At 43.0% G+C, this 26,054-nt stretch overlaps 1 protein-coding gene across 5 annotated transcripts in view; it reads right to left on the reverse strand.

The window, feature by feature from the left end:
- The window catches only part of LOC126159422 (fatty-acid amide hydrolase 2-A-like), a 193,262-nt gene that overhangs the window by 29,040 nt on the left and 138,168 nt on the right, over positions 1–26,054 (reverse strand). For all 5 annotated transcript variants that reach the window (XM_049916571.1, XM_049916536.1, XM_049916564.1 and 2 more), the window contains 3 exons: positions 15,216–15,356; positions 10,922–11,011; positions 3,198–3,365 (listed from right to left, as the gene is read on the reverse strand). In XM_049916571.1, the coding sequence (XP_049772528.1) occupies positions 3,198–3,365; positions 10,922–11,011; positions 15,216–15,356 (399 nt within the window). The remainder of the gene's footprint in view (positions 1–3,197; positions 3,366–10,921; positions 11,012–15,215; positions 15,357–26,054) is intronic.

Consider the following 26,054-nt stretch of genomic DNA (forward strand, 5'->3'; position numbering starts at 1 on the left):
GTGTCTCTTGTGGTGGTGACGGCAGCCAATTCATGGAACGGTAATTCCAATATCTGGCTGCTTCTAGTAGCCGACCAATGATGGAGAATGACACAGAATTTTGCAGGGAGTCCCTTACTTATTCTCGGATGGCAGGGGTAGATGTGAATGGGCTAAAAATGGTTCAAATGGCTCTGAGCACTATGGGACTTAACATCTGTGGCCATCAGTCCCCTAGAACTTAGAACTACTTAAACCTAACTAACCTAAGGACATCACACACATCCATGCCCGAGGCAGGATTCGAACCTGCGACCGTAGCAGTCGCGCGGTTCCGGACTGAGCGCCTAGAACCGTGAGACCACCGCGGCCGGCGTGAATGGGTTACAGCGTGTTTGGTGCACAATACCACACTCTCCCTTGTGGTTATCAGACGTGGTCGATCGGACCCTTGACGAAGAGTATGCCTGCCCTCCCGTTCAAATGGTTCAAATGGCTCTGAGCACTATGGGACTTAACTTCTAAGGTCATCAATCCCCTAGAACTTAGAACCACTTAAACCTAACTGACCTAAGGACATCACACACATCCATGCCCGAGGCAGGATTCGAACCTGCGACCGTAGCGGCCGCGCGGTTCCAGACTGTAGCGCCTTTAACCGCTTGGCCACCACGTCCGGCCTGCCCTCCCGTTCCCATGTCGTCCAATTTTGGGCCATTATCACATCCTAATACCCCAAAAATTTGGATACTGCACGATTCTATCAGCCGGCCAATTGGAGATCGACACCGACGAGGCTTTCAAACTCTGTTAGGTGCGAGTAACGCTGTGTCACACGTGTGATGAATGAACACCTGACACTGTGCACACCTCTTATATACCGCACCCGAACTGGTAACAACAGTAAACAAGAATAATACTATTGCAGTCTGATGGCCATTCTACCCGTCACGAATAATTGCAATTTAATCAACCACAGGCTCGCCAGTGGTATGTGCGTGCACGAAGTTAAACTGACTTCCGACCGTGTCTTCTGGGTGCTCCATTTTTTTTTTTTTTTTGTCAGTCGGTGTACATGCATAAATCAAAAATAAACTATTGACAGGTCTGCTTTGAGCCGTGGCGGGACCGGCGTCAGTAGTATCTCTGACATTAGTACGATCGACTTCCTAGTACAGAGGTTTGTCTTGGGGCTTGGGCCCGCTCGGGATATAAGCGAGTGCCGACCGCGAGTAAGGGGAACAACGCTTTGCGAACGGAAGGCGGCGGTGCGCGAGTCGGCGATTGGCTGGTGGGCAGAAGCGATGACTGCGTGCCTGAGGCCGGGCGGCGGTTATCATGTGGTTATGCTGGAGGCGGTGGGAGTTGGTCGGCGCTGTGCCTTCTCCGGCAATCTCGTGAGCTGTGGATGTGCCCGCTTCCTTCGAGGAACACGCTGTTAAGGTCTTGCAAAGTGATGCTCTGATATCTTCGCAAAATCGCACCAGCATCGAGACACCCAGTTAAGTACTCTAATTACTAAGAGCGCTTAGTTAACTGTGATGGTGATCGCTCTTGGTGTAGTAAGACATTGCCGGACGCGTGATGTTACGTGTGTTCGATTTCATTTGATGCCTTTTACTAAGCGTGTGCTCCGCTTCCGCATAATATTGATGTATTTGCAGAATGTTAGTCCATTAGCTATTATTAGCAAGTGTTTAATTTGCTTACGATATCGGTTAATCCATGTCAATATGTCCTCTGCGGGCAATCTGAGTTTTTGTTTCTAAAGGTTACCGTGTTGAGCTTTGCAGAACCACTTAAGGTGGCCAATACGTGTGTCATTAAGTTCTAATGAGTTTCGGTTCTCGTGAGCCAGTTCATTTCCTACTCTTAGCGTCTGTTTATCAGGTACTGTTTCACTTAAAGAAAGAATTTGAGAGTTCAAATGGTTCAAATGGCTCTGAGCACTATGGGACTTAACATCTGTGGTCATCAGTCCCCTAGAACTTAGAACTACTTAAACCTAACTAACCTAAGGACATCACACACATCCATGCCCGAGGCAGGATTCGAACCTGCGACCGTAGCAGTCGCGCGGTTCCGGACTGAGCGCCTAGAACCGCTAGACCACCGCGGCCGGCGAATTTGAGAGTGAACTTATTTGTTGTTTAGCCTTTATTTTATAGTGTCAATTTACTGGTCAATCTTGAATGTTAAAGTTAAGAAAATCTTTTTTTTACCTTCTGTTGTCGGGTGTGGTCTGTGTTTCAGTGAGCTGAGGCAGCGGACAATCGAAGCGCAGAGCTTCCCTTTAGATTACAAGTTTGGCTTACGGGACGTGGACTTCGACTGAGCTCGTGTGTTCCTCTTCGGTAGCGTTTGCTGGGTTCACATTTCGATGGCCTACTCTAAGTGGGGCTGCAAACGGAGCCACTTCTTGGTTCGAAGTTAAATATTACTTCCCTCAGTCGTCTCTACAGTTCGTGGTTCAACTTCGGCCTTACAAGCTTGGCCCTTACTTCTGTTGTTACACATTTATGATTATACAGAGTTGTAACTTTCTATGCCCTAAAAGCCCATCTTACAAGCCATTGGGCATTTGAATAATTTCGTGGATCGCTCTGCAAGGTTCTCTAGTCTAGTAATTTACAAGATTGCCCAAGTTACGTTTTAATAAATATGTTCTAAGTATTCGTGTTAAAATTGAGGCTGTGTGTCCACTGTTGTTTTACATGTAATGTTAAAGTATTGGAATTGAAAGGGTCTTAAATAACATGTCTTAACTAGAGTTGTTTTGTTAAAGTTATGGTCAAATTCAGCCTTAGTGGTGTTTCTCACTGTTTATGGGAGATCGTTGCCTAATGATTTATTAACTTGCTTATGATTTTATGTAATGAGTGTTTCGTAAATAATCTTTCCTGAGTGGCGTCTGTCGATTTTTATGTGAGATTGTTTTTGGTAGTTAATAAACACGTTGGAATTGAAATGTTTACTTTATTGGGTCAGCCCTTCCACTCCCTTTAGATTTAAAGGTTAAACAAGGCAGGTGTTAAGTAAAAACGTTCCATGCTTAAATCTAACACAATGAATGTTCATGTTACTCTACGTTCAAGAGAAATAGTAAGAAAAGTAACAAGCAGGCACTAGCAGGAATAGTTAGTTACTAACTTTAGAGCATGTGTAATTTTACGGAGACTTTTAGCAGCCACCAACAGCTGAAAGCAATCTGTACATACACGCATATAGAGCTTGAAACTTGCGGTGGCCTTGTTCAGCGTCGCCTTCACGTCGTCTGGAGTCAGCTTCTGCAGCCTGTAGCCCAGCTCATATGCCAACACGTAGGCGTTGTGTGGCAACTGCCCCGTCATGAAATGAAGTAGCGTCGTTCCGAGACTGTCCCTGTACTGTCAACAAACGTAGAAAAGTCTGACTCCAGCCATATAAACATCTTTCAAAAACCTCATGACAATGAACTGCGTTAACTGGATTTTATTAGCACTGTTGGTTTCGGCCGTAAGCCATCATCTGGTACCTAACAACACAACATTCCAAAATTTGTAGAACAACATTAAGACAATGGAAATAGGCGCCTAGCAATCACATAACTTACTTACTAAAATCACTTAAAACATTTCATATGTCATGAATATTTAAACAGCAAGCACTGAATATTTTAATCCACATGAAACACGCAATAAAAAAAAACTCATTCATAGCATTTACAATTGCAGCAATCCTCCTGTTCATATCAGGTGACAACAACAAATACAAAGTGACTTGGTATCGCACCCAAAGATCTTGTTATGCTGAATATACATCAACGAAGATATATCGATGCGTTCACTATTCAGTTACAAACTGTCACAAATAACGTACAGAAAGCTAAATCTTATCTCCACTATCGTTATGTAGCACAGTAATTTTCTTTTTTTGTACGGCCATGACATCCTACCACACAGAAAAAGATATGTCTGAGTTGATGTGGTCACTATGTAAATTGCAGTGTTGCAGTATTGTACAAATTATAGAGTAGGCTATAAACAAAAACGAGACCTAATACAAAAATGATCCAATAACTATCACGTACTAAAAGGTAGTGACAGGATAAGGTGAGATCTTGTAATTGTGTGACTCGTCCGAGTAATTACGTATCCCTGTCCATAGGCCTTTCCAGCTCTATATAATTTGCTGATGATGCAGAAGATATATACAAAATTCATTATTCTGGTAACGTAGAGTAAAAGTACAGAGAGTGAAGAAGTAGGGCACTGGAATTGCTGAACCCATGCTAATTAGATCAACAAACCATACTTATCTCCAAAGCATGTTGAAATAGTAAAAATCTGTCTTGATGACTATGCATTTGAGTCACAGCAATAGGTTATTCATCAAACAATCTGCACTCAAATACAGAAGTTCCAAGAGTAAAATTCTACCTTTATTAAAAACTGACAACAGATACTTTCACGTAAAAAGCGTAACTTACCATATGTCAAACCGGTTTTATTCATACTCTGAAATTTTAGTGATTTTCGTAAGTATATTATTATGTGATTGCTAGGCGCCATTTTTTGTTGTCTTACTGTTGTTCTATAAATTTGGAATGTTGTGTTGTTAGCTGCCAGATGATGGCTTACGGCAGAAACAGGTAGTACTAACAAAATCCACTTAATGCATTTCTGTATTTTTTTAAACACACATCGACTGCTGAAAACTGCCTGAAAGAAGACCATATAAACATTGCCCTTTCAGCTCGGCAAACCCAAAATGGCCACCAAGACTTTAGGTAGACGCTCAGTGTTTTAAGCTAAACGAGCTGTCACACCGCAGTCAAAATGAACCAGATGCTTGATATGAAGTTCACATCAACAAATATTCTGTTTAAATTAAAATGTTGCACCATCTAAAAACTATTTTTCTAATTCCTATTATTTTCTTTACAGATTAAGATTAATCAGACAGCTGATGAATTTCATATTCCTGGTTCACTAAACGTCGGCGTCACAGCTATCGAAATACAAAAACAGTAAAGCAACAAGCCGTTTTGCATAATCCACGTCACCCACTTTGTTATCACACAGTGCAATCTTCTCAGAATGTCCAATTAAACAGAACAGTGGTACTACGTGAAGAGAAAGTAACACTTGAATGTCGGAATAATAAATGACTTATTTAAACATTATGAGTAACTTTTAATGGTTTCGTGATACCTTCAACAGCCATTACCTCTATTTAAAATACTATTGCAGAATTTCAGCCTTAGGCCGTTTTCAAGTTTTCTCTGAACGATATGGTATGTTACGTAATGTACGTCTCGCTCCTATGACTGCTTGTAGTTGTTGGAAAATAAATTAGAAATAGTTTTAACTATTTTAGAAGCACATGGTTCAAATGGTTCAAATGGCTCTGAGCACTATGGGACTAAACATCTTAGGTCATAAGTCCCCTAGAACTTAGAACTACTTAAACCTAACTAACCTAAGGACATCACACACACCCAAGCCCGAGGCAGGATTCGAACCTGCGACCGTAGCAGTCCCGCGGTTCCGGACTGCAGCGCCAGAACCGCACGGCCACCGCGGCCGGCCCAGAAGCACATGAAATAAAGAGAATGGCAGCTGAAGGTATCACCAAATCATTCGAAAAATTCATCGCAGCTGCAGACTATCACTATGAAGATTATATCATCCGTTATATTCGAAAATAAAATAGAACAGTGGAATCTCGTTTATCCGGACTGTGGGAGCGTAAATCATCCGGATTAGCGAAAATCCAACTACTGGTGGCGGTGACCAGCATCATCATCATCATCATCACGGTAATTATGATAGTGATGATCATGATTATGTTGATGATGATCATCGTCACCATGGTGACGATCATGCTGATTAGAGTGAGTCTCATGTTATCTGTACACCATTAAAACAGAGTGTTTCAGGAGGAATAGTAAATATTTTAGAAGGTGATAGTACAAAGTAATTTGAGTAACACATACCTACAACACGTGTACACGTTTGATTGGTTACAAAGGTAAAGCTGTTTACAGAGATATGCTTCCGCTACGTGTGTTAGTATTCCAGATCCTGTAGATTTATTTATCGATTGTACACTCCTGGAAATTGAAATAAGAACACCGTGAATTCATTGTCCCAGGAAGGGGAAACTTTATTGACACATTCCTGGGGTCAGATACATCACATGATCACACTGACAGAACCACAGGCACATAGACACAGGCAACAGAGCATGCACAATGTCGGCACTAGTACAGTGTATATCCACCTTTCGCAGCAATGCAGGCTGCTATTCTCCCATGGAGACGATCGTAGAGATGCTGGATGTAGTCCTGTGGAACGGCTTGCCATGCCATTTCCACCTGGCGCCTCAGTTGGACCAGCGTTCGTGCTGGACGTGCAGACCGCGTGAGACGACGCTTCATCCAGTCCCAAACATGCTCAATGGGGGACAGATCCGGAGATCTTGCTGGCCAGGGTAGTTGACTTACACCTTCTAGAGCACGTTGGGTGGCACGGGATACATGCGGACGTGCATTGTCCTGTTGGAACAGCAAGTTCCCTTGCCGGTCTAGGAATGGTAGAACGATGGGTTCGATGACGGTTTGGATGTACCGTGCACTATTCAGTGTCCCCTCGACGATCACCAGTGGTGTACGGCCAGTGTAGGAGATCGCTCCCCACACCATGATGCCGGGTGTTGGCCCTGTGTGCCTCGGTCGTATGCAGTCCTGATTGTGGCGCTCACCTGCACGGCGCCAAACACGCATACGACCATCATTGGCACCAAGGCAGAAGCGACTCTCATCGCTGAAGACGACACGTCTCCATTCGTCCCTCCATTCACGCCTGTCGCGACACCACTGGAGGCGGGCTGCACGATGTTGGGGCGTGAGCGGAAGACGGCCTAACGGTGTGCGGGACCGTAGCCCAGCTTCATGGAGACGGTTGCGAATGGTCCTCGCCGATACCCCAGGAGCAACAGTGTCCCTAATTTGCTGGGAAGTGGCGGTGCGGTCCCCTACGGCACTGCGTAGGATCCTACGGTCTTGGCGTGCATCCGTGCGTCGCTGCGGTCCGGTCCCAGGTCGACGGGCACGTGCACCTTCCGCCGACCACTGGCGACAACATCGATGTACTGTGGAGACCTCACGCCCCACGTGTTGAGCAATTCGGCGGTACGTCCACCCGGCCTCCCGCATGCCCACTATACGCCCTCGCTCAAAGTCCGTCAACTGCACATACGGTTCACGTCCACGCTGTCGCGGCATGCTACCAGTGTTAAAGACTGCGATGGAGCTCCGTATGCCACGGCAAACTGGCTGACACTGACGGCGGCGGTGCACAAATACTGCGCAGCTAGCGCCATTCGACGGCCAACACCGCAGTTCCTGGTGTGTCCGCTGTGCCGTGCGTGTGATCATTGCTTGTACAGCCCTCTCGCAGTGTCCGGAGCAAGTATGGTGGGTCTGACACACCGGTGTCAATTTGTTCTTTTTTCCATTTCCAGGAGTGTAGTTTTAATTTTGAATTTAAAGTTGTGAAGTTCTCCTTGAGTTTATATAACTGAACTTTTCAACAGTTGTTGTGACCATGATTTATTGACAAACTGCATTGTATCGTTTGGGCATGTCGCACGTATTTACAAACGTCGATTTGTGTTTATGTACGGATTTTGTAATGGAAAAACTGCCGTTGCTGCTGCTGTGTGCTTGCAGAAAATACGACAGATAATTTCCTACCCGCGGAGTACCAGATTCAAGAATGTTTACTCATGTTTAAAGCAAACTGTGTGAGACTCATGCAGTACCCAGCGGCCATCTGAACATGCGAATGAACAGAGCGCGAATGAAATAGAAGACATTAATCGCTTGTTAGATCGTGGTCATTCAACAGCTACACAGTCAGAGTTCCACATACAAGACTGTGGCGTGCATTACGTAGGCACCGCCCCTAATCATTTACAGCAGGTTCAAATAATCCTTGGCAGATAGGGAGCATCATCACAGATTCATGGATTAGTGGCCACAAGGTTGTTGCAGCAAGACTGAATATTGGAACGTCCAAAAAATCTACCAAAAATAAAGACAAAATAAATTTATTTAGAAAAGCAGGTAAAATTTCCCTTACGCGTCCCTAAGAGACAGTCTCCACTGCTTCCAATCTGACTACGTAAGCGTAGACCAGATGTGGTTTAAATGCTAAGAAAAAGCATCGACGGCAACTGAGAGATATAAAGCACTCCGTCGTCAGGCCACAAGTGGCCCATCGGGACCATCCAACTGCCGTGTCATCCTCAATTGAGGATGCGGATAGGACGGGCATGTGGTCAGCACACCGCTCTCCCAGTCGTTATGATAGTTTTCTTTGACCGGAGCCGCTACTATTCGGTCAAGTAGCTCCTCAATTGGCATCACGAGGCTGAGTGCACCCCGAAAAATGGCAACAGCGCATGACGGCGGGATGGTCACCCATCCAAGTGCCGGTCACGCCAAACAGTGGTTAACTTCTGTGATCTCACGGGAACCGGTGTATCCACTGCAGCAAGGCCGTTGCCCAACTGAGAGATATACATCAAATAAATTAATACGAGATGGTACTGATCCCCTATGGTACACAAAACAGGTCGGACACACTGTTGCAAAAGCAACGAAAAAAGCGTGTCAGGTTTAAAGGAATACAAAATCACTGACTGGCAAAGTTTTACAGAAGCTCGACAGTTAGCGTGATTTTCAATGTGACATGCTTTTAATAGTTTCCAGAACGAAATTCTGTCTCGAATCTGGCAGAAAATCCAAAGAGATTGAGGTGTTACATAAAGTACACTAGTGGCCAGGTGCAATCAATACCTTCACCGTAAAACCCAATCTTCCTTCCCTTCCTTACCTCCACTGAGCGATAGCAATGGTAATGTTGCTGACGAGAGTGCCACAAAAGCAGAGTTGCTGAGACAAGTTTTCCGAAATTCGGTCACGAAAGGAGACGAAGTTAATATCCCAGAATTTGGATCAAGAACAACTGCCAGCATGAGTAACTTAGACGTAGATATTCTTGGTGTAGCGAACTCTTGAAAACGAGCTTCCAACTTTACTGGAAATAGCTCCTTTGGCTACAGGGATGGGTATTTTCTTGCATTATCGCGGGGCTCCTGCACATTCTAGTCATTATTTGACTGGTCATCTAAAACCAACATTCCCTGGAAGATGGACTGGCAGAAAATGGTCACTTTTCTTGGCCAACAAGATTTTTGCTTGTGGTCATGGTTGAAAGGCGAAGCCGGCCGGAGTGGCCGAGCGGTTAAAGGCGCTACAGTCTGGAACCGCACGACCGCTACGGTCGCAGGTTCGAATCCTGCCTCGGGCATGGATGTGTGTGATGTCCTTAGGTTAGTTAGGTTTAAGTAGTTCTGAGTTCTAGGGGACTTATGACCACAGCAGTTGAGTCCAATAGTGCTCAGAGCCATTTGAACCATTTTTTGAAAGGCGAAGTCTTCAAAGAAAAAATAAACACAAGAGATGATCCGTCACAGTATGAATAACCTGTCCCCATAAAAGACTTTCATAGCAACAGTCTTTTATGAGGGCAAATTATTCATACTGTGACGGATCATCTGTTGTGTTTATTATACCGACTGCACAAATCGAAAGCGCGTTGAAGTCGAAAGTGGAACTTATAAAAATAAACTTTCAACTCAATCATTTGCCTCCACTCAACACCTTCAATTTGTTTGGGTTGCATTCTAACTTTTATACCTTTGTGAACAAAAAAATTGTATCTATATGAAATGTTTTAGTCGAATTAGTCCGTATTTATAATTAGTCTATATTTACTAATCCTCCTTAAGCACTGAGAATTTTGTAAAATATTCAACGTACTGTTACACGATTTTATTACGAAAATCTTACCTATTTTTCTGTGCGATCATTCCTCGTAACCTTTTACAAAAATCAAATGGTTCTGAGCACTATGGAACTTAACATCTGAGGTCATCGGTCCCCTAGAACTTAGAACTACTTAAACCTAACTAACCTAAGGACACGACACACATCCATGCCCGAAGCAGGATTCGAACCTGCGACCGTAGCGGTGGCGCGATTCCAGACTGAAGCGCCTACAACCGCTCGGCCACACCGGCCAGCTAACCTTTTTACACCCCTGGAAACAAAATAAACTATGAATATTTAACGTGATAGTCTGGTCTTTCTTAATAATCTTCCAGAGACCTTGAAAATATCCTACGATTACGATGCTTGTTTATAATTTATAGTGAAATTTATCATAAAAGAGGTGGGTATACGCCAGCTGTGAAGGAAAAAAGTGTGACATAACACGGGATCTGTCCAATAACGTGATATTTACATGGTGCAACAGATGAAGCCGGAGCGTGTCGAAATACATTTGTTTCATTTTTTCCCCGAAATCTTTCACCGGAAGACTGTTCTCACTCTGTATTACAGTCTTCCATTTGGTTCAAATGTGTTTAAGCCCGTTTTAAAGAGACACTCAGTAATCAGAAAAAACACGAATGTTGACGAAAGAGCAAAAAAAAAAAAAAACAGCTGGATATTGTCATGTTGTTCTGCAGAAGATAGGCTCACAATAGAGAAGACAGTACGGTCATTATCTGAAGACATGAAGAGGTTTTATTGAGATGATGAATGTTCGTTACGTTTTTAAGTCGACACGTATGGCCCGCTCTACTAGTAAGGATTTTGTGTTAAAGTACATAAAAACGAAAAATTTTTGCTAAATTAGGACGAGTGGAGACTGATCTTAGCAGGCACGACAGGCTGCAGCCTTTTTCAGAGCTCTTCGAGACACACACAGTTCTTATGCACTAATTATCGGTTGGGCAAGTACAACATGCCACTGGTCTTTCCACTTCTCCATACTTTTTTTCAAGGGTGACACCTAAATGCATCATTTCCTGAAAAAGAAAATCTTACCTTTGGCGCCATTGGATGCTGAAGACCCTTAACACTCACAATCGTCGGTCCTGTTAGCTCAAGGGAATGTGCGAAGCCCTTGATTTGTACCTAAAAAAAGACAGAATGTTGCAGCTAAATTCTAAAAAAATGTGAATTAAAGTCATCGATTTTTCAGATTCCTACCGATATATTCTACAAATAGTGCATCACATTACGTTCGAGTGAGATAGAACATCAGAAATAAAAATGTAATGTCAGCAGGTAATTCTTGTACACTTTGCCGCACTCAAGAGGGATATTAAAGTAAATTTCTCCTTTGGATCTCTACTCAGACGTTCTATTAATGAAAACAGACTCTTGAAGTATGTTGTTGTTGTTGTTGTTGTGGTCTTCAGTCCTGAGACTGGTTTGATGCAGCTCTCCATGCTACTCTATCCTGTGCAAGCTTCTTCATCTCCCAGTACTTACTGCAACCTACGTCCTTCTGAATCTGCTTAGTGTATTCATCTCTTGGTCTCCCGCTATGATTTTTACACTCTACACTGCCCTCCAATGCTAAATTTGTAATCCCTTGATGCCTCAGAACATGTCCTACCAACCGGTCCCTTCTTCTTGTCAAGTTGTGCCACAATCTCCTCTTCTCCCCAATTCTGTTCAATACCTCCTCATTAGTTATGTGATCTACCCATCTAATCTTCAGCATTCTTCTGTAGCACCACATTTCGAAAGCTTCTATTCTCTTCTTGTCCAAACTATTTATCGTCCATGTTTCACTTCCATACATGGCTACACTCCATACAAATACTTTCAGAAACGACTTCCGGACACTTAAATCTATGCTCGATGTTAACAAATTTCTCTTCTTCAGAAACGCATTTCTTGCCATTGCCAGTCTACATTTTATATCTTCTCTACTTCTACCATCATCAGTTATTTTGCTCCCCAAATAGCAAAACCCCCATACTACTTTAAGTGTCTCATTTCCTAAGCTAATTCCCTCAGCATCACCCTACTTAATTCGACTACATTCCATTATCCTCGTTTTGCTTTTGTTGATGTTCATCTTATACCCTACTTTCAAGACACTGTCCATTCCGTTCAACTGCTCTTCCACGTCCTTTGCTGTCTGGCAGAATTACAATGTCATCGGCCGACCTCAACGTTTTTATTTCTTCTCCATGGATTATAATACCTACTCCGAATTTTTCTTTTGTTTCCTTTACTGCTTGCTCAATATACAGATTGAATAACATCGTGGAGAGGCTACAACCCTGTCTCACTCCATTCCCAACCGCTGCTTCTCTTTCATGTCCCTCGACTCTTATAACTGCCATCTGGTTTCTCTACAAATTGTAAATAGCCTTTCGCCCCCTGCCACCTTTAGAATTTGAAAGAGAGTATTTCAGTCAACATTGTCAAAAGCTTTCTCTAAGTCTACAAATGCTAGAAACGTAGCTTTGCCTTTCCTTAATCTTTCTTCTAAGGTAAGTCGTAAGGTCAGTATTGCCTCACGTGTTCCAATATTTCTACGGAATCCAAACTGATCTTCCCCAAGGTTGGCTTCTACTAGTTTTTCCACTCGTCTATAAAGAATTCGCGTTAGTATTTTGCAGCTGTGGCTTATTAAACTGATTGTTCGGTAATTTTCACATCTGTCAACACCTTCTTTCTTTGGGATTGGAATTATTATATTCTTCTTGAAGTCTGAGGGTATTTCGCCTGTCTCATACGTATTGCTCACCAGATGGTAGAGTTTTGTTAGTACTGGCTCTCCCAAGGCCGTCAGTAGTTCTAATGGAATGTTGTCTACTCCCGGGGCCTTGTTTCGACTCAGGTCTTTCAGTGCTCCGTCAAACTCTTCACGCAGTATCGTATCTCCAATCTCATCTTCATCTACATCCTCTTCAATTTCCATAATATTGTCCTCGAGTACATCGCCCTTGGATAGACCCTCTATATACTCCTTCCATCTTTCTGCTTTTCCTTCTTTGCTTAGAACTTGATTTCCATCTGAACTCTTCATATTCATGCAAGTGGTTCTCTTTTCTCCAAAGGTCTCTTTAATTTTCGTGTAGGCAGTATCTATCTTACCCCTAGTGAGATAAGCCTCTACATCCGTACATTTGTCCTCTAGCCATGCCTGCTTAGCCATTTTGCACTTCCTGTCAATCTCATTTTTGAGACGTTTGTATTCCTTTTTGCCTGCTTCATTTACTGCATTTTTATATTTTCTCCTTTCATCAATTAAATTCAATATTTCTTCTGTTACCCAAGGATTTCTACTAGCCCTCGTCTTTTTACCTACTTGATCCTCTGCTGCCTTCTCTACTTCATCCCTCATAGCTACCCATTCTTCTTCTACTGTATTTCTTTCCCCCATTTGTGACAATTGTTCCCTTATGCTCTCCCTGAAACTCTGTACAACCTCTGGGTTAATCAGTTTGTCCAGATCCCATCTCCTTAAATTCCCACCTTTTTGCAGTTTCTTCAGTTTTAATCTACAACTCATAACCAATAGATTGTGTTCAGAGTCCACATCTGCCCCTGGGAATGTCTTACAATTTAATACCTGGTTCCTAAATCTCTGTCTTACCATTATATAATCTATCTGATACCTTCTATTTCCAGGATTCTTCCATGTGTACAACCTTCTTTTATGGTTCTTGAACCAAGTGTTAGCTATGATTAAGTTACGCTCTGTGCAAAATTCTACCAGACGGCTTCCTCTTTCATTTATTTCCCCCTATCCATATTCACCTACTATGTTTCCTTCTCTCCCTTTTCCTACTTTCGAATTCCAGTCACCCATGACTATTAAATTTTCGTCTCCCTTCAGTACCTGAATAATTTCTTTTATCTCATCATACATTTCATCAATTTCTTCATCATCTGCAGAGCTAGTTGGCATATAAACTTGTACTATTGTAGTAGGTGTGGGCTTCGTGTCTATCTTGGCCACAATAATGCGTTCATTATGCTGTTTGTAGTAGCTTACCCGCACTCCTATTTTTTTATTCATTATTAAACCTACTCCTGCATTACCCCTATTTGATTTTGTATTTATAACCCTGTATTCACCTGACCAAAAGTCTTGTTCCTCCTGCCACCGAACTTCACTAATTCCCACTATATCTAACTTTAACCTATCCATTTCCCTTTTTAAGTTTTTAACCTACCTGCCCGATTAAGGGATCTGACATTCCACGCTCCGATCCGCAGAACGCCAGTTTTCTTTCTCCTGATAACGACGTCCTCTTGAGTAGTTCCCGCCCGGAGATCCGAATGGGGGACTATTTTACCTCCGGAATATTTTACTCAAGTGGACGCCATCATCATTTAACCATACAGTAAAGCTGCATGCCCTCGGGAAAAATTACGGCTGTAGTTTCCCCTTGCTTTCAGCCGTTCGCAGTACCAGAAAAGCAAGGCCGTTTTGGTTAGTTACAAGGCCAGATCAGTCAGTCATAAGGACTGTTGCCCCTGCAACTACTGAAAAGGCTGCTGCCCCTATCCAGGAACCACACGTTTGTGTGGCCTCTCAACAGATACCCCTCCGTTGTGGTTGCACCTAGGTACGGCCATCTGTATCGCTGAGGCATGCATGCCTCCCCACCAACGGCAAGGTCCATGGTTCATGGGGGGCGGTCTTGAAGTATAATGAGGTGAAATCAATGTCAGTCCCGTTCAAACCTGCGAAATTCACTGTACAGGTAATATAAAACAAAAAAAAATGTTCAAATGTGTGTGAATTCCTAAGGGACCAAACTGCTGAGGTAATCGGTCCCTAGACTTAAGCACTACTTAAACTAACCTACGCTAAGAACAACACACACACAAACACACACACACACACACACACCCATGCCCGAGGGAGGACTCGAACCTCCGGCGGGAGTGCAATACAAAATGATACCAGGCAAATAAGTATCACGTACGTGGCTAACAAGTCTAGCAGAAAATCTGATGGCAACATCTACAGAAAACAAATTTATAGCACTCCACTCTTTAAGTATAATTGCTCGCGATAAAGATCCAACATATTGTTGTCAAGGTATCATATCAATACTGGTAAAGAAAGTTTGTCAGCAGAAGTACAGCAAACTATCTTTTGCTCTGGATACAGGAATTGAAATATTTAAATGCGAGTAATCCCAAACGGATAACCAGTTCGTTTAATGTTCTGACGTTTAATACAATACCATACACTCTCATCTTGCTACACCTAATACATTACATTACATTATAAAATGTAGATGGAACTATAATATTACTGAATTTTAAGGGCTTTCCGTAAAGAATAAGCAACAATTACCTTCTCGGCTCGGATATTCTGCCTCTCATTCAGGGTCTGGATAACCTTATGCATAGCCTCCTTCAGTGCAGGTTGGACCCTCGAGCTTGTCATGCTACCATTTTCCTCCATGTAGAGAACGCGCAGTGTTTTAACGTCCACCTAGATAATAGTTAATCAGATTATGCAAAGAAACACATAAGATTTATGCAACACATAAGATTTACGCAAGCAGTCACAAAAATAAACAAAAAAACAGTTCACACATCCGTACCAGGAAGTTTTGCTCGTCGCCAACAATAACGTTGCGTATTTTATGATATATTATTTTTGTTCTTGCATTCTGGATTCTGTGCAAGGTTCTGAGTTCAAATTTCGCTACATACCTTCCGTGAATCGTTTTACCACAACATGCGCATAAGGGGCAGAAACGATTTGAGGAAATTGTGCTTTGAGGTTGGGCCAACGACGTGTGATTGCTGATCACCAGAAACAACGTTTCCTTTACTCTAATGCTGTCTTTGTTGAGACACATGCACTGAGGTCTACCTCACACAAGCAACGGCAGAAGGTTTCCAGGTTTCTGATTTCTTAGCCAGGATTATATGCGAGTGCTGTGTCGTTAATCATCATGTCTGAAGCATAGTTATGGTGGTAACACTATCAAACATAATTTGGTTTTAAGGAATGTAGCCAGTCCAACACGACAAGTGAATAAGTGGCTTTCGATTCGCAGTCCGTTACTTGTGCAAAACTTTGTAGACTTTCAGCAACAAGGTCGTCTGGGCAAGAATTTTTCAGGCGTCCTTCAGGAACAAGAGCAGCGCCACGTGCTACTCTCTTGCTGGTTGATTTACATGTTCGTGTATAAAAATAATTGTAACGAAACAAGTTTGGCTACATTCTTTTTATTCTTTTCAATGCATTTTTAAGTTAAAGTTGTGTGACATTTCTTCCGCTTTCCGATTGAATTTGCTGTCTTTGGCTACCTAATAATTGCCCTCCTGTCATACAACGCCTGGGCGTAATTACAAGCATCATTTCAGACCATCTACTCAAAGTGTTTGCCCTTTTTGTGATGGTCGCAACAGGTGAGCTCCTCACAATGACGGTATTACTGGAGACTTCAGCGCCACTGTTAATGATATGGATAGGGAGTATCAACACTGAGCACTGCGTATTATTTTAGGTTTTGTTTGACTCAGTTGAGAGAATTGTCTTTATGCTATAAAGTCAGAACGGTAGCTATTAGAAGAAGACTGCCCGTTATCGCAAGAAAATATATTTAGAAACATTAAGGAAACTGTTGTGAGGAGTTTGTGCATTTCCTTAAGATCCCTAGATAAGATTAGGATAATTGCTGCTTGCTCGCAGACGCATAACTTTCCTATGACCGATCTGTGAGCAGGAAGAGGAGAGCTTCTTTACATTTTGCTTAATAAAACAGCTAGTAGCACATGGCTTACAACGATTTGCAGAGTATATTAATACTGATTTATTTTCTAGATTTGTAGTTGGCTTTCTCCACTAATATTTCGCCAGTTAGTTACGTACATAGTTCTGATATCCAAATTACTTGTAATTAAAGAAATTTTTAATGTTGTCTATAAAATTAGATAGTAATAGGTAATTTACGTGTATATAGAGAGCCAAAGATATAGCATGTTATTCCTTATATCATGGCGAAAAGCCACGTACTTTTTTTCAATATCGTTTCTGAGGTAGGAGATCCTAATTTCACAAAGATATCAGACAGCTGTTCCAACGGAAGCTTCCTGCGTCTTGCTTCCGCCCTGCACACTGGTACAGACTTTCAGTGTTCCATTCTTTGCTGTTATCTCAAAGCTCTTTGCCTAAGAGAACTTTTTTTCTTGGTACGCTACGAGAGCTGTTTGTTTATTAAGGTCCGATTGGTCACAAAATGGAAACAGCAGCGAAAACCTGATTAAGTTTTGCGCAGATGTCTTGGAAGTCTCTTTAGTATGTCCTACGATCGCGTCACGCCACTCCTTTCAGTTCTGAGCGCACAGTGGACAGCTGAGAACAGTAGTGTCCGCCAAGCATGAGCGGCTGCTGAGAGATTTCGCCAGATTTCATGTAGGTCACGTAACGTAACTGTCATGCACTTCCTTCTTCATGAGAATTCTCGGCCGTACATTGCAAGAACAATAAAGACGCCCCTGCACCATTTTCGACGGGAAGTGTTTGATCACCCACCATTCAGCTCTGACTTGGCTCCCTCTGATTTTCATTTCTGCTGGCTATGAAGACAACATTTTGGCACAGACAACGAGCTGCAGACCAAGCACAGGAGGCTGCCATCTATAACGCATGTATTGGAAAGTTGATACAACGCTATGATTAATGTCTAAATCGGAACGGCAGCTTCCTAGAGAAGCAGATGGAAGGTGCAGCTAACTATTGAAAACAGAACATTTTTTATTTTCGCTGTGGTTTCCATTTCGCGACCGATGGGAACTTAATAAATGAATAGCCCTCGTATAAATAAGATGGCCATAAAATTTGGACTTATTCCGATTGTATTTGTGTTATCAGTTGACACAATAAAATCGGAATAGGGGCAAATTTTATTTGTGTTATCAGCTGACAGGAAGTCGTTTCTGAAAGTATTAGTATGGAGTGTAGCCATGTATGGAAGTGAAACACGGGCGATAAATAGTTTGGACACGAAAAGCTACAGATGTGGTGCTACAGAAGAATGCTGAGGATTAGATAGGTAGATCACATAACTAAGGAGGAGGTATTGATTATAATTGTGGAGAAGAGAAATTTGGACACAACTTGACTACAAGAAGGGATCGGTTGGTAGGACATGTTCTGAGGCATCAAGGGATCACAAATTTAGTACTGGAGGGTAGCGAGGAGGGTAAAACTCGTAGAGGGAGATCAAGAGATGAATACGCTAAGCAGATTCAGAATAATGTAGGTTGCAGTAGGTACTGGGAGATGAAGAAGCTTGCACAGGATGGAGTAGCATATAGAGCTGTATCAAACCAGTCCCTGGACTGAAGACCACAACAACATCAGTTGACACAGAAGACGTATATGGAACCAGCAAGATCAGCTACTCTGCATCTACACACGTTTTCCCCAAACCACTTTAAGGTGTATGACGGAGGATATTTACGGTATTTCTATTATGTCCCCTCTCTGCAATTCGTGACTGACAGGAGAAAGAAGGGCAAAGTGGCCAGGCTGGGAATAGTGGTCACTGCTTATCGCATGTCTTCAGCAATGCTACTTCCTACCGGAAAGTGGCCAGACTAAGTGTAATCGACACTTTTAGTGTTGTCAGTGGCTTTGACAAAGGAAGCTTGCTGTGTTATCTTTCTGTGAAAACGCTTAGGCTTCGCGATCGTTTTTATTTTGCTTTAGTTGTTTCCACTTTTATGTAGATCAATAGATTTTTGCGATATCAAGATTCTCGCAATGCCTTTTGGCTTACAAATACAAGTCACTCTCGTTTTCTGCAGTTGTATTGTACCACGTGTGAACAGACATGGCGTCCGATCGGGAAAATTACCCACGCTACACGTCGGAAAAAGTGGCATGGTGGCCAAGGTGACCACTTTTCCCGACGGATGGCCATTATTACGGACAGTTCATTTTCACTTTGTTTATCACAAAGAGATTTAGCTAATTTCATATTTAGTATATGCATAGTATTTAGTTAATGCATTGTATAAAAACTAAAGCTAAAGCATTACAAATGGTTTTATACACAAAACTAATAACCGTTTTTCTGCTCTTCCTTAATGGTTTCAGAAGAGCATGGCCAGAAAATACATCCGGAAAGCAGAATAACAAACATTAAACCCCGTTGGGATGAAAAAGGCAATTTAAGCAGTAAACAATGATAACATGCCTTTTTCAGCAGCAGCAAAACAAATCAGTATTCCACGTAATAAGGTAAAACGAAGAGTTGTAAGGAAAGATAGAAACGCAGTTGGCAGTGAAAGGGCTATGGGCAGCTTAAGGTCAGTGGTCAGTGGAGAACAAGAGCAAGAAATCCTTAATTACATTTTCGAAATGGAAAAGTGATTTCATGGAATTACAGTGAACGATCTTGGCGATTAGCGTTCCTGTTGGCAGAGCGTAACAAAATACCACATCGTTTTAGTAAAGAGTCTGAAATGGCAGGTAAAGTCTGGGAGGCGTGCTTTAGAGAACACCATTAGGAAGCAAGAATCTACCTCTGTGGCTAGAAAATGGCTCTGAGCGCTATAGAACTTAACATCTGAGGTCATAAGTTACCCAGAACTTAGAACTACTTAAACCTAACCAACCTAAGGTCGTCACACACATCCATGCCCGAGGCAGGATTCGAACCTGCGGCCGTAGAGTCGCGCGGTTCCAGACTGTAGCGCCTAGAACCTCTCGGCCACAACGGCCGGCCTGTGGCTAGAGCACAAGCGTTTAACGAGGTGAACTAGACATGTTTACTATTTCCTTAAAACCTGAAAGATAAAAGAATGCATCCTGCTCGTCGTATTTATAATGCAGATGAAACCGGTCTGCTGACCGTTCAGTTCATGAACAGCAATGTGTTTCCACAAAAAGGCATATGACAAGTCGGACCCGCTATTTCAGCTGATAGAGCTTTTTTGTCGACTTTTGTAGTGTACATGCCTGCAGGAGGAAATTTCATTCTCCCTTTTGTGATCTCCCCTAGGCGAAGACTGAAGGTTAAGCTTAAAAACGGGGTTCCGCCAGGAACTGAATTTGCGTGCCACCCTTGCGTGTGGATGCAGAGTGAAAGCTTTTTTTTTAGGTCGGTTTGAACATTTTTAAAATACGCAAAACCAACTACTCAGTATCCAATTCTACTAATCTTAGATGATCACTCTACCCATATTAAGAACAAAGGTTTCATTGATAAGGCCAGAGAAAATCATACAGCTGTTGTGTGCTTTCCCCCTCAATGTAACAACAAGCTGCGACCTTTATATGTGGTATTTATGTCTCCTTTTAAATCTTCTACACAAAAGCTTGTGAAAAATTTCTCCGCAATAATCCAGGAAGAATTATTACATACTTTCAAATAAGTGCACTCTTGGGTGACGTGCTTCTTCGTGCAGCCGTTCCAATGACAGCAATGAATTGCTTTAGAAAGCGTGGAATTCTTTTTCTAGACCCTAACGTGTTTACCAATGAAGACTATACTCCGGTCGAGCTACTTCCTTTGGATAGGGACACTAATATTATGCCTTGGTCAAGTTCTTGGTTCTTCTCATTGCGAAACTGCTGAGTCTTCTGCGCGTGCTGGTTCCTCTGGAAGCCAAACTGCTGTTCTCATTCAAGCAGGCCTACTGGTGCATTTCCGGAACCAATTTACGAGCTGTCTTCAAGGCAGGCTGCCTTCAGATTGTATGATACGTCTTCTATAGAACAAGATTCCCCAGCGTCCGAGCACTGAAGAACGTCCCTCAGAGTATCCAACACGTGGCTTCCACATAAGCCCAAAGGATGTAAATTCTTTTGCCTAAGAAACGAAGTGTGAACCAAAGACAGACTAGGAGTAGGAAAGGAAGAACTGGAATAATCACTTCAGGCTCTTAAAAAAATTTGTTGGCTGAACTTTAAATAAAGAAAGATAAAGAGATTTTAATGAAAAAAGGAAGTTCGAAGAGAAACAGGCAAGTAAAGCCAGTATTCTACAATGCAAGGCAACACAGAATAAAGATTAGAAGCTAAAAGTGGGACTAAACACTAAGAAAGTCTTTGCTGAAAAGAAACTTTCTCAAGAAGAAATGGAAGAAACAAATTCCACTCGGAAGGACAGTGGCACAGGTTGCTTTTACTGCAAAGAAGCGTTTTCTAGATGTAAAGAGAATGAAGGATGGATAATATGTCGGAGCTGTAAACGCCAGGCTGATGTACTGTGCGCTGGATGTGATGAGGACGATGACGACTTTAGGTGCGAATTTTGTGCACGACTTAATACTGTTTCTAAGTGGATAAATTGTGAATGAATTAGACTGAGGTAATAACCCATAGTTAGTCGTTGATTTCTCTATTCACATCATTAGGAATAATTAATACTTCTCATTTGTTGATCTTTCGCCCCAACAATGTATTCCTTTATACAGGGTGTTACAAAAAGGTACGGCCAAACTTTCAGGAAACATTCCTCACACACAAAGAAAGAAAATATGTTATGTGGACATGTGTCCGGAAACGCTTACTTTCCATGTTAGAGCTCATTTTATTACTTCTCTTCAAATCACATTAATCATGGAATAGAAACACACAGCAACAGAATGTACCAGCGTGACTTCAAACACTTTGTTACAGGAAATGTTCAAAATGTCCTCCGTTAGCGAGGATACATGCATCCACCATCCGTCGCATGGAATCCCTGATGCGTTGATGCAGCCCTGGAGAATGGCGTATTGTATCACAGCCGTCCACAATACGAGCACGAAGAGAGTCTACATTTGGTACCGAGGTTGCGTAGACAAGAGCTTTCAAATGCCCCCATAAATGAAAGTCAACCATTCGCAGCACACGCTGTACATGGTACGGAAACAACTGATTCTCCCGTAGCACTCTCCATACAGTGACGCGGTCAACGTTACCTCGTACAGCACTAACTTCTCTGACGCTGACATTAAGGTTATCGTCAACTGCACGAAGAATTGCCTCGTCCATTGCAGGTGTCCTCGTCGTTCTAGGTCTTCCCCAATCGCGAGTCATGGGCTGGAATGTTCCGTGCTCCCTAAGACGCCGATCAATTGCTTCGAACGTCTGCCTGTCGGGACACCTTCGTTCTGGAAATCCGTCTCGATACAAACGTACCGCGCCGCGGCTATTGCCCCGTGCTAATCCATACATCAAATGGACATCTGCCAACTCCGCATTTGAAAACATTGCACTGACTGCAAAACCACGTTCGTGATAAACACTAACCTGTTGATGCTACGTACTGATGTGCTTGATGCTAGTACTGTAGAGCAATGAGTCGCATGTCAACACAAGCACCGAAGTTAACATTACCTCCCTTCAATTGGGCCAACTGGCGGTGAATCGAGGAAGTACAGTACATACTGACGAAACTAAAATGAGCTCTAACATGGAAATTAAGCGTTTCCGGATACATGTCCACATAACATCTTTTCTTTATTTGTGTGTGAGGAATGTTTCCTGAAAGTTTGGCCGTACCTTTTTGTAACACTAATATAGTCCTCCTAATAATAATCAGTGCTGGAACATAAACCATAAGCCTACCTATTTTTTAAACTAAACAGTCCACGTTTGTATATCTTACACTACTGGCCATTAAAATTGCTACACCACGAAGATGACCTGCTACAGACGCGAAATTTAACCGACAAGAAGAAGATGCTGTGATATGCAAATGATTAGCTTTTCAGAGCATTCACACAAGGTTGGCGCCGGTGGCAACCGATTTCTCATACATAGACAGCAGTTGACCGGCGTTGCCTGGTGAAACGTTGTTGTGATGCCTCGTGTAAGGAGGAGAAATGCGTACCGTCACGTTTCCGACTTTGATAAAGGTCGGATTGTAGCCTATCGCGATTGCGGTTTATCGCATCGCGACATTGCTGCTCGCGTTGGTCGAGATCCAATGACTGTTAGCAGAATATGGAATCGGTGGGTTCAGGAGGGTAATACGGAACGCCGTCCTGGATCCCAACGGCCTCGTATCACTAGCAGTCGAGATGACAGGCATCTTATCTGCGTGATCAGCTGTACCTGTACACGCCATCCAAGCTCTGTTTGACTCAAATTCCCACGCGCATCAAGGCCGTTTTAACGGCCACAGGTGGTTGTTCTGGGTACTTATTTCTCAGGATATATGCACCCAAATTGCGTGAAAATGTAATCACATGTCAGTTCTAGTATAATATATTTGTCCAATGAATACCCGTTTATCATCTGCATTTCTTCTTGATATAGCAATTTTAATGGTTAGTAGTGTACTTTGTCTTAATTTTAGTCCTCAGATCGTGGTATGAAGATAAACGTATCCCAGCGATGAGCCAAAACATTATGACCATTTACTAGCGCAATGATCTTTCAATTTTTTCAACGCAATGCTGCAGCGATTATGCGTCTCAAGGAGTCTATATGTCCTTGAAAAATTTCCAGAGGTGTACGGCACCAGAAGTCTAGGCACAGATCACGCAATTCCGCAAGTTACGGACTGGTGGCTTATACGCGCGGAGCTGGCGACCGATAGCGTGCTACATTAGTTCCATCAGGTGCAGACCAGGCGGATTTGGTGGCCAGATATTATCAGGAGTTCACTATAATGCTGGTCACGCTAATCGAGCACAATTTTGGCCTTGTAACAAAAACCGCTATTCTGCTGGAAGATGATATTGTTGGTGGGAAAGATACGAGGCTGGTTCGCAAAAGTATCACATAACTAAAACTGTCATTGTTACGGCGTAAAGTCAGCGCCGGCACGACAGTAGGGAACGACAGAGAACAGACAGCTGTGAGAAGAAGTCAGCCAGAAGAAGTCGCACACTGACCGACCTCCCTCCAGGACGACAACGTGACAGCAGCGGCCCCTGGGTGAAGAGGACGTTAGCGCCACGCCCGACTGGTGGCAGCCCACTTCGATAGCACCTTCTATGTTAGCCACTTTGTTAGCAGACGCATCGTAGCCTCTATCATTAGTACTCTCTACATAGCACAGACTTGTGTTTGTCTCTTCTGAAGATGACTGATTGTATTGTATTGGATTGTATTCTATTATATGTTAACCGGGGACCTAGAAACGACGGAGAGGCTCCGCCCCCGCCGCAGCCGCAGTGGTCTACATCCCCACGACGACTACCGCAGTCCGCGTCACCCCTCCGCCGCCCCACACCGAACCCAGGGTTACTGTGCGGTTCGGCCCCCGGTGGACCCCCTAGGGAACGTCTCACACCAAACGAGTGTAACCCCTATGTTTGCGTGGTAGAGTAATGGTGGTGTACGCGTACGTGGAGAACTTGTTTGTGCAGCAATCGCCGACATAGTGTAACTGAGGTAGAATAATGGGAACCAGCCTGCATTCGCCGAGTCAGATGGAAAACCGCCTAAAAACCATCCACAGACTGGCCTGTTCACCGGACCTCGACACAGATCCGCCGGGCGGATTCGTGCCGGAGACCAGGCGCTCCTTCCTGCCCGGAAAGTAGTGCGTTAGAACGCACGGCCAACCGGGCGGGCAAGATGACTGATTACTATGTATGTCGCCCTTTACTTGGTGTGGCACATCTATCGAAGCTAAGTATTTGTAGTTGTCTTATTATAATAAAACTCATTAATACGAGTTATTTAATTATTTGTCTAGCGAACCGATTATGCAGGATTCCTAGACACAACAACATGGCCAGGAGGATGTCCGAATAACATAGTGCCGACGATATCGGAGCAGTGGCATAGCGAGAACCTGTAAACATTCTAACCCCGAGCAGCTAGATGCCACCGGTTGTCTGTTTTGTTTTGTGGTGGGCTTTTGTGTTTTTCTGGACCTTAATTCTACCTTGTCTTTTCTTTGCTTGGGTGTGATTATATCTTTTGAAAGTGTCTCTTATAATGTATTTCCTATTCAGTGTTTTCAGGTGGGCGTTGCAGTTTCGGAGTTTTTCCTTTACTTGTACTATGAAACCTTGCTTGTTGCCAAATTTCAGGATTCTAGAACAGGAAGTACCCTTTGGATTTTGATGAGTAACTTCGCAATTATGAAAACATAAGCGGATCATTTTGCTGCATTGATTTAGAATCTGGGAAGAGAAATACGTAAACTATGAGAGCGGAGGAGGCCTAAAATGAAATATAAGGGCCATGCCCGACTCAGACACAAAGAGGCAGGAAATAAATGTCATGACCTAAATGAATTACCGAAACATCACTACCGCAAAACTACTCAGTGTATCCCTCAAAGAAATCTGCATTTCTAGATAGGAGGCAGAGATATGTCTACCATTCGTTTGGAAAAAAGGGTGAGAGTCCCTAGTGAAACACAGAGGTCTCCCCCAAATTGACCATGGATGCATCATAGGCAAGTAAAGATATTATAGAGGGAAACTGCAAGTCACTGTGCAATGACGTTTTGTAATGTGAATCACAGAGAACTTTCCATGATGGACATACCATATGATTTAGTTTATTGACTCTCATCCTAGTATTTCGATGAGATAGTTTTGTTTCAATATCTGATTCTTGGTCGTGGCAACCATTACAGTTACGTGTTTTGGCAGGGGACACTTCCATGTTTGGTATTCTATTTGTTGTTTGATATTAGTTTGTTTTGTAAATACTGTAAGGAGTGTCCTTGGAATTTTATGTTTCCTGCACGGTATTAGTGTATCCGTGCAGAGCGACACGTATTGCGGATCCTGTATCTTAGTCCAATTTGTCTTTTTCTTTCGTTTTATATTGTATTATGTCCAATTTAGCAGTGACTTTCTTCGTGTCTTTTTCTTGTCCCTCTAACGACTGAAAAATAGATGTGTCCCTCTCCTGGTGCGGTCCTAAAATACGTATTGTTTCTAGATTTTAGAACGCCTTTCGTCAGACATCATCAATCGTATTCGCATGTGAACGGGCATTATACTCTATATTTGTTCCACGACCTGACTAGTTGCTCAAAAAATGTTCAAATCTGTGTGAAATCTTATGGGACTTAACTGCTAAGGTAATCAGTCTCTAAGCTTACACACTTCTTAATCTAAATTATCCTAAGGACAAACACACACACCCATGCCCGAGGGAGGACTCGAACCTCCGCCGGGACCAACTGCCCAGCCCATGACTGCAGCGCCTGAGACCGCTCGGCTAATATGGCGCGGCTGACTAGTTGCATATGACTCTGTTTGC

The sequence above is a fragment of the Schistocerca cancellata genome, chromosome 1 (genome assembly GCF_023864275.1).
Source record: "Schistocerca cancellata isolate TAMUIC-IGC-003103 chromosome 1, iqSchCanc2.1, whole genome shotgun sequence".
Lineage (NCBI taxonomy): Eukaryota > Metazoa > Arthropoda > Insecta > Orthoptera > Acrididae > Schistocerca > Schistocerca cancellata.